Source organism: Bombyx mandarina, chromosome 12 (genome assembly GCF_030267445.1).
Source record: "Bombyx mandarina strain Sakado chromosome 12, ASM3026744v2".
Lineage (NCBI taxonomy): Eukaryota > Metazoa > Arthropoda > Insecta > Lepidoptera > Bombycidae > Bombyx > Bombyx mandarina.
This window is the reverse complement of record NC_143219.1, coordinates 6,533,057-6,545,906: the sequence shown is the minus strand read 5'-3', so window position 1 is coordinate 6,545,906 and position 12,850 is coordinate 6,533,057. Positions and strand designations below refer to the sequence as shown.

At 35.7% G+C, this 12,850-nt stretch overlaps 1 protein-coding gene across 1 annotated transcript; it reads left to right on the top strand.

Annotated features, from left to right (window-relative positions):
- The first annotated feature begins 1,500 nt into the window (after positions 1 to 1,500).
- LOC114250805 (limbic system-associated membrane protein) lies at positions 1,501 to 12,365 on the top strand. The gene is made up of 9 exons (XM_028184829.2): positions 1,501 to 1,667; positions 2,643 to 2,764; positions 4,895 to 5,096; positions 7,027 to 7,158; positions 7,641 to 7,823; positions 8,228 to 8,288; positions 9,756 to 10,000; positions 10,080 to 10,202; positions 10,736 to 12,365. The coding sequence occupies exons 1-9, from the start codon at positions 1,616 to 1,618 to the stop codon at positions 11,017 to 11,019; spliced, it is 1,404 nt and encodes a 467-aa protein (XP_028040630.2). The 5' UTR covers positions 1,501 to 1,615; the 3' UTR covers positions 11,020 to 12,365.
- The last annotated feature ends 485 nt before the right edge of the window (positions 12,366 to 12,850 follow it).

Genomic DNA, 12,850 nt, shown 5'->3' with positions numbered 1-12,850 from the left:
ACTAGAATAATTAAGCTCTATTTAATTATTGTGAATCAATCAAATAAAGCAATGTTATTGTTATTTTTATTTTTATTCAATTAAATATCAAAATGTATAAGTAAAAAATAGATTGTTGAGTTATCAAAATAACATTAAGAAGCATTATATTCGTGGGAATCAAATGATTTGTTACAAACAAATAGATTTTTTTTCTAGTTTTTATTGTGTTTTCCTTACTAGGCAACAAGACAATCAAAGGTGGATGTACGCCAATTACTAAATAGTTAGAGGCATTATATTTTTTCTTATTTGCCGAACGAAAATCGTAGCTTTAATCTAGACAGCAACATTCTCGTGAGATTTTTGAAATATAATAGATAAAATTTAATTGTTGTACTTTTAGTTGTTTTTTATTCATTAAGTCTAGATTTTATATTGCGCAGTATGTTGCTGATTTCTTTGTACGTTTTAAAATGGATCAAGCTTAGTTGATCGAAATTCAGGATAGCTTTGCGGTATAAATAAGAAAATGTTGGACAAAGAAGTCCGTAACGTAATAACTTGATCCCTGACTGATACGAGAATAATATATTTGCTATAATCATTCGGTATTCCTAATTTTTTGATTCACAAACGTGTGGGCGAAACAGACAAAAATGTGGGTGTAAACTTAAGAGATATATATGACATTATTTTATAATTTTGTTAAGATCCTTCCCTGATTTTCGTGTTCATTATTTTCGCTATACGACTTCTAGTACTTCGACTACTTAGTCTTTACAGTTTCCGATCATTGCTGTTATTAGTTTTCTTTGTTGTATTGTATTAATGGTTGAACAATTTCTGTTATCTTTTATTGCCCTTGTAGGCAGACGATTATACGATCCACCTGATGGTAAGTGAATACCGTCGCTCGTGCACGTCAGTAATGTCATGGGGGATAGCCAGGCCGCTGCCTATTCGCGGCCTACCTGGTGCTAACCGGTTACCGGACCCATCAATATATCAATTGTACAGCAATTACGTACATTAATTAATAATAATAATAATTTTTGGGTATTTGAATTTTATAACACGTTGTTATTCCGTCATTGTAGAAGCTTGTATGTATGTGTGAACTCATGCTTATAGTGAGCATAAGAATATTGGAAGTTGCCTGTGAGATTCGAATACTGGTTTGGGTGCATCGCTTAATACGAATATATCAGGCGTCTGATCGCCATAAAGACATTGGGTTACCGATACCAGACTTAAAAAACCTGAGTAAATGCTATTTCTTCGTTCGACTATAAGGAAAGGTTTAGAAAATATTTATAATTAATTCGATTTCTATGAAAATGAATTATTTTTATTCTCTGTTTTCACATTGTTTGCGTGACCTTCTCAATTGAATGAGCTAAGTGTCACTTCCTCAGCTATGACATTGTGGCAACAACGCTTAAATGTGAATTAACTAATGTTACAATTAATTAACATGTACTTATTGTGTAAGCCCTATTTGCTGGTGTATGGCACTTTCATCTCGTGCTCCGCAGTGATACCACGAAAAATTTTATAATAAAAAAAAACAAGTATAAAAAATTGTATCACTCGGTAAAAAAAAGTTAATGGTGTGCTATTAAGAGTGTAAAAGATGAAGTGGTTATTTTATTTAATAGTTCTGGCATACATGTTGTATCGAGCAGGTAGGTGATGACCGAATAAGATCGAAAGGTTAAAGATTCACAATTAGTTTTGTGTCGTTCATCTATATATTTTATCTTACTTTTATTATTAACGTACTAGACATAAAATATTGGTTCATTGATGATCTTTCTACTTTTTGCACAGACCAATATCTTAAATCGAAAATTACATTTCATAATTGACTTTAAACATTGTTTTATAACTACTTTGCTTTAAAATTCAGGCCCAGATTATGTTAAGAACTAGTCAGTACCTCTTACGATAAAAACTCTAGCGATAAACGATCGAGTCTAGATTAGGTTACTATATTCTCCTTCTGACTAAAGACATACTTATTATTTCTTCTTCTTCTTCTTCTTCCAGTGCCCCTTCAATCCTGTAGATTGGCCGTTAGCATCCTATATTAACTTTTATCAGCAGCGAGCCGGAACAGCTGTTCGACGGAGGCAATACCAGTCCACTCCCGGATATTCCGGAGCCATGACTTCTTTCTTCGCCCAGCACGTCTCTTTCCATCCACTTTGCCCATCATTATCAACTGCAGCAGCATGTATCTATCGTTCCTGAGCACGTGGCCAAGATATTCTATCTTGCGTTTTTTGATAGAAGGCAACATTTTCCGGGACATATGGACACGCTAAAGCACGGTTTTGTTCCTGATCCTCTGCGTTCAACTAATGCGTAACATGCGACGGTAGCACCACATCTCGAATGCCTGTAGGCGTCTTGTAGTGTCCTCTTTCAGGGTCCACGTTTCGCAACCATACATGACGATAGGCCAGATATAGCACATGAGTAGCCTGACTCGGAGCTTTATATTCAGTTGACGACAGCGAGGAACTTCCTCATTTTATTAAAATTATTATTAATTTAATTTTTTATTATTTGGTAACACTAAACAAGGAACTCGTGATACCCTGCCAATCTTTACAGGTTTCAATAATTCAGTAGACTTTACCGAATTTTTTTTGTAGTATACGCAAAGGAAACAAATCGCGTGACGGTGGATAAGATAGATTACTATCGGAAGTCGCCATTTTGGAAAGCTGGCAGTCGCCATTCCATTAATTGCAAAGGTTCGAGTAAAAGTCAAAAGGTAAGACCTTTTACATTGCTTCAGGTGTATAGGCGAGTTAATGGCCTAATTGGTGTTAGTTGGTTATCGTTGTTTATATTAACAAAAATCAGAATGACTCGATGAATCTTGAGAGATGAGGTCAAAGTGTTGATTTTATTTTTAAAACAATAACAACTTTCCCATCCCCTAAATCGAAAATTATAACAGTTTTTCCGCAGAAATCAGTAGCCTAGATAAATATGGTTGTGCGTATTAACCGTGACCCGCGCTCAAAATTATACCACCTATGAGCATATATTAGGTCTTCTTTAGCGAATTGCTGTTTAGCATACATACAGAAAGTAAAAGTATTTTTTTTATAGATATCTTTAATTTCTGTTTATGAAAATATGCAATCATGGTATCGATCAGTCTCTGTCTGCGCATTGGTAATTTCACAACGCTCTCTTAATAAAGTCAGGTATACCAGAACTCTTCAACGAAATTTTGTATGGGTATTAAATTTACGCCAATAAATTATCCATAAATAGATATCTATCCGTGAATAGCATTTGAAAGGTCTGAAATCAAGTAACAAATATTGTAAAATGTAATTAAGCTTCATAACTATAATGTTTGTTTTGATCATTATCGATGAAAGTTCGACAAAGCAACGATCAATTTGTTCATTTTGCTTATCTTTACATATTTCATGGATTACGGTAGACACGCGAAACATCATTTACATAGCACCAACTATTCGCGTGGGCGACTAAGAACGAATGGGTAACAGCGTTATCTGAGTATCCTACCAGCATATTGTTGGTAGAGTGTATTATGAGCTCACACAAATTCACACAAACCTTGCAAATTAAATTCATAGTGTACGGTCTCCGGTAAAAAGTTAACTTGAGGTGGGCCATAGGCCAGTCTTCTCATCTGAAATAACAAACTCACACACATTGGTAAATACAGTTGTTAAAACAACATCTGTGTTATTTATTGTAGGTACATAGTACTAGAAATTGACACTCAAATAAAACAGTGTGCCAACTGTACAAAGTATCAATTATATCGGATGAATGAGTCGTGGACGCATAAAGGTCGAACAAACAAACAGGCCAGAGATTAGCACAATAATAATCGGTCCAGCTACTTATCAGTAGATTACAAATGCGACTTTGATTCGAGCACTACTATTTCATCCAGTTATATTTCAGAGCCGTTTTTACTGTTTTCGTTGGCGTTATATGCGCTATATACGGCCTGTCTGATAGTCAGTGGTTGACGTACCTCATGGACGTCATCGGCATAGCCGCTGCCTATAATAACTGGTGGCTGGATATATTGCGAGCCCAAATGGATAGGCGCTACAAACCTGCCTATTCCTGCCGCGTAGTAGCTATACTTTTCGGTCTGAAGGGTGTGACAATCAATAATATAATCAATAAAATTTAAATTTCGATCATATCTGAAACTAACCGCTACATTCGATTTTTGCTGGTTTTAGTTAACGTTTATCGATGGGCAGTGAGCTTATTTATTCGCCTTTGTACTGCAAAACTCAAACTCAATTCCCTATGTTATTTTGAGTACTGGCGGTTTCTTGGGACATATATTAAATGCGTAGCATTGGAACTACCTCCCTGCTTATATTTGTAATGCTATTACGCGTTCCAGTTTGAAGGGTAGAATTGTCGTTATCGAGACTCTAACTTTCATTGTTATGTAATGTGTTACATTTGGTTATTGAGACGTTACCGAAGTCTGGTCATATAAATTAATAAAAAAACTTATAAGTTTATAATAAGTAAAACAAATAAGTACCTATATTTATTATGTACTAGCTAACCCGGCAGACATTGTAGTGCTTCAATCGATAAATAAAAGACCTAAGCTTTTGTATAAAATAAACTTAAAACAAACAAAAGGAATCCGTCTGACGGGGGACACATGAAAGGAAAAACAAAATTGTTATTTTTATTTAATTCCGAGGATTTTCATATTTATCTACCTTCTCTGGACTTCCACAAATAATTCAAGACCAAAATTAGCCAAATCGGTCCAGCCGCTCTCGAGTTTTAGCGAGACTAACGAACAGCAATTCTATATATAGAAGATAGATTTCAATATTTTATGATTGAGTATTAGTGTTAATGTGTATTGCAGATTGAATGGACAGACCCAGCTGGTAAATCTATAAAGCAGATACCATCAAATAGAGTATATGCCTTGGAGCATACGGTGCCGTCGCCTGCAGGTCGCATTCCTGCTTCACTATTACACTTCAAGTCCGTGACGCTGGACGATACTGGATTGTACACGTGTCGTTCTGGTGACTCAGAAGATCACGCGGAAGTTTGTGTTATTGGTGCGTAATTTCTTAACTCGACTGCAATTTTTTTTGGGGTTTTACCTCAAAACTTTTTTCTAGGTGAACTCATTTCGATAATTTGAAAGCTGGTGCTTCTTATTTTGCTGACGTCAGGTAGGTGACCGGTCGTAAAACTCATGCCAGAAACTTATCCAGCATGAAGACAACATAAGAACATCGTGGTGATTAAATCAAACGCCGATTGTGGTTTATTTTTGGGCCGCACGGATAGGTACCATCCAAATGTTTGCCACGAAGCAGGCATTGCCATTCAATGGAATCTGAGAATTTTATTCAACAGAAAGTGAGTTATCGTTGCCACGTCACTGTAAGCAGACAATGGAAAAAACATGTCGATTTTGTAAATTTATCTTGTATAACGATATAATAAATAATAATGACGAAATAATAATTAGGTACGTGTTTGAATAAAATAAATGTGTGAAAACAGAAATTCACTGCGCCATATATGCAATTACTGTTATCTCTTTGGCAAATAAACAGATCAAGGGTTAAGAATTAGTTACACAGACAATGTTTGTAGCCAAATGAAAATTATGTCATACGTTTAGCATTTGTGTTACATAATTCCGAGCGAAAACGGAAATACAATTAAAATTTCCGTTGCTTTTAAGCGCCGTTATGCCTATGTAGGCCACGTTACCGGATTAGACTTAATTACTCGGACAGTTTCGGCTGTTTTATATGTTTTTTACATTCGCAATAGGTTTCAGTTTAGTGTTTGTTGGGAATGCATTTTTGCTTTGGATTGCTCTGAGGAATCGTTTAAGGCGATCATCACCAACGGAGAATCGCACTACCGGCCATCGGAACAGAGTACAAACTTGCAACTAATGCGTTTTATCTATAAAGTTAACGAACGATCCTCCACGTTGCTTCCTCAGTATTGTGAATTGTCTTTTTTTAATTGCTTAGATGTGTGGACGAGCTCACCGCCTACCTGGTGTTAAGTGGTCACTGGAGCCCATAGACATTTACAATGTAAGTGCGCCACCCATCTTAAAATATAAGTTTTAAGGTCTCAGTATAATTACAAAGGCTGCCCTACCCTTCAAACCGAAATGCATTACTGCTTCACGGCAGAAATAGGCAGGATGGTGGTACCTACCCGCGCGGACTCACAAGAGGTCCTACCACCAGTAAACTTAACACGATGCTTGAAGAGAGTCCTCAGTGTTAGGATCACCAGTATTACTAATGTTTATGAGCATTTAAAGTCAAAACCTTCTTTCACAAGAGAAGGGTTTAATAAAGGCTTATCAACCCAAATTCTTGTCAGTAACGTGTGAACGTTCACACTTGACCGCTTTGCTTTTGAGAGCGGTAAAAATTAAATTGTTTTATGATTCATACTCATCCTTCTCTTCGCGTAGCTTTCCCTATTGCTGGGGGTCGTTACTCTCTCGTTTAATCATTCTCTAATGTACGATTTCCCTCTATATGCTGCGTACCTTGGCTTTGTGGAGGGCATCGTGGAACTTGATGTTCACAGAAGATCGTTTGGTCCGACCAACTCATGGGACTGCATCTTCTGGGACGTATGCTTTCTATCTTACCTGTCACCATCAGTCATTGGCATTGTCACCCTCTTTTCCAGCAATGTGTCCAAATAACTCTAGTACTCTGCGAAGGCATATAGTGGAAAGTCTAGTTTTGGTTTTATGTGATTCACACTAATCAACAACTTTATTTATTATAAAAAAAATAACATAATATTCCTAACCTAAAAGTACACGTTATTATCCGCTTAGTTATAGATTTATCAGCAACATGCTTTGTCAAAAAGTACAATACTTACTTTCAGGTACAAGCGTCGTCATAACAACTTATCTGTAGTTTATTCTATAAAGGAAAATTTTATTAATGTTACACTTTTACATTTAGGTAATTGTTTTTTTAAATCCAGATCCTGTAGTGTTCAAGAATATACGAACTGAAGTGACGGCAGATCTCGGTCGATCTATAACGTTAAATTGTCACGCCAAAGGCAATCCTGAACCCAGAATTCAGTGGAAAAGAAATGATAATCTTATTAATGGTAAGATATTAATCTCTGTAGCCAGTTTAGTTAATTTAAAACGATTCATAAATAAAGGTATTCTCACGGTCTACGTGTTATCCATTATTATAGATAAACATATTTTTTGGAATAAATTACTTATTAATTATCATGAATACATAATATAGTTTAATTCATTGTGTCTGTACATTGAGCAAAACTAATAAAAACGGAAAGAAGAGTCATAGAGCATAAACTAATAAAACTAAAAACTAATGAGGTATTGTTAGTTCGCTCAGGTAGGTACTGTCATAGTGCTGGTTTCTAATGCGGAACCATAATGCATTTTAGTTCGAAAAATAGAGCAGCCACCATTGACTTAAAACACATCAATGGTAGCCACTTAACAATGAAATCGAGACTGAGCCTCATGTCTCTTCTTTCCCATCTACAGCAATAAATAATGTTGACTTTTCAATAAGCGTGTTAAGAACCATTACAGTCACATGGATACATTTTAGAAGGAGAAGACGACACGAAATATAAATTGAATACGAAATTCAGCAGCGATGGATTCGAGAGTTCACTCACTATATTTTCATTGACGTCGGAAGACAGCGGATTGTACTCGTGCGTAGCCATACAAGAAAACACAGAACAGTGCAAACACTCAAATTATGTGAACACCACTCTAAACGTGAATCGTAAGTATGTGGTATCTAGACAAAAACAAAAATGACTTTTATGACATCATTTTTCTATTTATTTATTTAGTTTTTATTATTCGCGACTGTTGATCTTGATGTTTTTTTTTTTTTTTATTATTGAAAGATTACTGGTGGCCCGGAGGCCTTTCCAGCTTCACCAGGACAGGTGGGCGAGCAAAGGCTCGGTTGGATTTGCTAACAACCGCCCGAGCGCCTCCGAAGGAGACCTAACAACTCAAGAGCAATTGCTTCGCGAATTAATCTACTACCGGATCGGAATCGCGACCCACTGAGAAGATCCGGCGAGAAACTGAGAGGGCTCAGAAACTCAGTGGGCTATGATCTTGAAGTCCAAAACGACACGATATATTCATTCATAAAATTTAAATTTCGTGTTTTAGATGCTCCGATTTTTGAAGACGGGAATGATACCGAGTTGGTTTATGGTCGATTCAATCAGAGGTATGTGTGTAGAATAAATGTAGTATATAAAGTAATTTATATCTTGTTTTAGAAACATGCTTTTTGTGAACATCATCCCACATCCCGCTGACACCAAAATATAAAAAAGTAAAAGTGTATCGTCAAAGAACAAGGAAATTAAAACTTTTTAAGACCATTAAACAACACTTTAAGTAATATCAGAAATATAAATACCTACACATTTAAATGTATAATCTTGATCATGTTCCTTGCGTAAGAACAGATAAAAATTGATTTGCTAATAATAAACACTCTATAATATCGAAGCTTCCTGCTCGGAGAAAAAAAAGTAATGGTCACGTTTCAAGCAAGCCAGTGCTGGTTGTCTTTTAACAAAAAACATTTACTTATTGTATTATTTGCTAGCAAAAAACATTAGAAATAAAGTAACACATGTTTCTTTTGTTGTCCGTCTCGCTTGTCTTGTTTATTCGAAATACTCCTAGTGGTGCTGGCGAGTAAAATGCTGGTAAAAAACAATTGCTGCGAATCAACAATCCATTGAATCAGCAGTATGACGTTTCGAATATAAAAAATAAATGTGTGGTGTTGTGGGACACCAGATAGGAACGAAGTTCCTTATTATAAAAATATTAATTTAAACTTCTATTCGAGGTATAAAGAAAATAAGACTGGAGGTTTCGCAACAACCCACCGTCATTCGGTAACGTGCGAACTTATTGTGGTACACTTCATTCACGGTTGTTTGCATAAGAGTTAGTGTATTGCGCAAACGAACGCTCTGAGATCGTGGTCAATGAATGATAAAAAATATGTTATTTTTTGTACGTTATTACATATCGTCCCATAAGCAATACCGTCTTTACCATAAGGGCCCACGGGGCCCGTGCCCAGGGCCCCCATTCTCAGGGGGCCCCGAAGAACCGACAATTTCTCTCACACATTTATTCTCAAAACATTTTTGTCGGGCACATTACACTTTTTTCACAAATTACTAATCTTATCAGAAGGTATTTACAAGGCATATACTACGCTATTATATCGATGACTGCGCCTATTCCTACTGTAATAATTAATAATATTTCCGAACGCATCCTACCTAATTTACTAAGTACACCATCTAGCGATCACGATAACGGTTTTCGTTATCGTAATCGTAACCAAAAAACCAGCAGCATTCTAATATCATTAATGACATATTATATCATACTGTATTTGATTACCTATAATAAATGATCATACTCAGTAAAAAAAATGTTATTATAATTCGCTTTTTTTTACTTTCCAAAAGGGCCCCAAATTCTTGTGTGCCCAAGGGCCCCAGCCTAATTTAAGACGTCCCTGCCCATAAGGAGCTTCGTTCCAAAAAATAATAGATATCCAATTCTTGTACCGTTCGTTCACATTATAGTCCATTTTTATATGAATTTCCAATAAAACTATATATTTTTTAAATGAAATAAGCTTCAAGCGCATGTTTTTCAGTATTAACTTGGTTTGCTCCGCAAGAGGATATCCCGCTCCCACATATCGGTGGTTCTCAAATATTAACGATAGTACCCTAATCGAGTTTGACAAGAAACAAATTGAATTCAACCAAGAAGCCAACACTGCTATATTGACAGTCACGGTGAATCAAACCGAAACCTTCAAATGCTCAGCCAAAAACGAATATGGAGAAGCGGAAAAAGATTTTAAATTGGTGGAAACTACGACGAACCCCGCTGGCGGTTTGTATTTTTTCAAATAAAAATAATGATATATTTTTTAAACTAATAATAATATTTAGTAATAACGACATTTTTTAAGGTTTTGAAATTCAGTATTTACATGTGTCTGGATTTAAAGAAGAGCCTAGTGAAAACGATTGGAAAAATGGAGAGCTTGTTACAAAAGAATTTCCTATCTCTGATGACGATCCTGATTTTAAAGGTAAAAATAAAAGATATATAGACGGTAGGTAACGTCGTATATAGGTTGAATATAGGATAATCGCCTTATCGTTGCCGCTCCTGGCTACTCCCCGAAATTTGTGGCTTCTGCCAGTCACCGTCGACGCCCTAGACACGTCCTTACGGATCCATCAGATCCAATAGCCTTTGCGTTAGACGCCTTCAGCTCTAACACTAGGAGCAAGGAGGTAACCGTACTCGTCGAACTCGGTAAAATATTATTCGACGTGCAACCTAACCCATGCATCAGCCCGCTAAGTTTCTCGACGGATCTTCTCAGCAGGTCGCGATTCTGATCCGGTAGTAGATTCATTCGCGAAGCAGCTGCTCTTGAGTTGTTAGGTTTCCTTTGGAGGCGCTCGGGCAGCTGTTACCAAATCTCATTTCTCCTGGCTGAGCTCTTGCTCGCCCACCTGCCCTGGTAAAACTGGAAAGGCCTCCGGGCCACCGGTAATCCTTCAATCGTAAAAAAGGCCGTATAGAATAAAAAGAGAGTTAAATATTAAATTACAGGGTCCATAACCAAGTTGAGTGAATTAGAAAAAAATATGAATTACTGGGTTCGTATTAGGGTTTCGAATAGTGTTGGTGTTTCTACGTGGTCTACACCCATACAAATTGGAGCTCTTACTGAAAACGAGGATTTGCAGGAAGAACCACAAGATGAAGAGATTAGTACTGAAAGATCAAAGAGTATTGCTGTTGGAAATAGTGATGTGACATTCTATGGGATCTTCTTTGCTGGAGGCATTTTAGTCGTAGCTGCTGTCTGTATGTTTGTCATGAGGATGGTTTAAGAGATACTCTAATACGTATTCTATTTATATTTAACCATGAAACCTTTTATTGTATTTATATTTATTTATGTATGTTTATATTTGCGGTAGGTTATATATTCATATGTGGTAGAGAGACGATTCCTTACACGACTACATTTTAAAATTATAACCTAAAACGTACGTAAGTCCAGGTACGTTCATATAAAAACTATATAAGTAAATAAGTATCCTAGTGTCGCATAAAAATCGCTTGACACGGTTTTCAATGGTCTTTTTAGACCAAGTGGGTGCCAGTTTAAATTCTGTTTATCCCCATTATTTGTTTCTTGTGCCAAAATATCGTTACCGTCTCGGAATACTAGTTTGTTACTACTTCAGCTTCGAAAGCCGCTTGCATAGGCCCAAGGTCCTGTCTAATGCAATACTTAATTCGAATTGAAGTCTGAGAAAATTACTTTCAGATTTAATTTTCTGTTTGTGGTGATTCAATCTTTTCTACCGCGAACGGTAGTTTTTATTGACTTATTGTGTGCTGAAGTAAATACTATTGCTTCAAGTCAGACATCAATTTGAAGTCGCATTTAAACTGTTAGCCTAACTAACAGACGGAAGATGATTAGTTCTTTGAAAATAATTATTGTATTTTTGTTATCGCACACGGGAAAGCAACGTCGTCCTGGATAAAATAATGAAGATATTCTTGATATCGCACGGGAAGGCATCGTATACCTGGATGTTTCTACGGCGAAGTAATGTGGTCTGGTTAGAAGGGCAGGAACTTCAATCCTACGTCCAAAGCTGCATGTTGATCTACCTATGTACATAATTATGTATTGTACTGATTTGATGAGGATGATTTTACATATCGACGCTTGAAAGGCAAACGTGACTAAGCGACAATAACTGCTTTGTACATAAATGATAGGCAATAACCATATTCGATGCGCAAAAAATATATATTTATAGGTCTAATAAAATCATTTCAATCCAGCGGCTAGATTCGTTAAAATATAATTTTTTTCAGGTATTTCAACTTTAAATAATTAGTCTAGTGTAAAGTTCACGCATTGTCGCTTAGTCACGTTTGCCTTTCAAGCGTCTATATGTGAAGTTTTTTTTTAGCTTCTATATCGGTTACTATTATTGTAAGCATGTATTTTTTATGTATGATTGAAATAAAAAATAAAAACGTTTTTAGAAATAGTTTTATTGAGGCAGAAACACCGTTGCAAGTTACATAACAATCAAACAATCAAATTAAACGACAATAACAATAATAACTCGACTACTAGTATCTTGTGTTATGTACACGAAGAAAATAGAGGAAATCAAGAAACACTATGTGTTTTTAATATTTGACGAAACGCTCCCAAAACAATATATTAAGTGTTTGCAACAATTTTGTTTGGTCGAAATTTTTGGTTTCTTCAAACCGGTGCTTACGTTTTTATTAATGTCATTTATAAGTTTCTAAAAGCTTACTAACAAAGAAGCTTAGCATAAAAAAAGTAGTTACTTTAAATAATTTCTCCTTGGACTTCTAAGTCGATTAAGAAAACCAGTAGGGTAGCATATTTAAGGGTGATTTACAACAAAGGTTTCGTTGGGTAACTTAAAATCAGTGATTACATAAAAATTACGTAATTAATTATTACGTAAGAAATCATAACATCAGTCTTCCTGAATGGAATTGTAATTGGAACTTTTTTTTATTAGGATCACAAAATACAATTACTCAATAATATTGTAAAATTTATCAGAATTTTTTAAAATTTTCATTAAATTTCGGAATGCATTTAACAAGTCATTTGGAATGTTACGTGTTCCTATTAATATGATCTCGTCACGG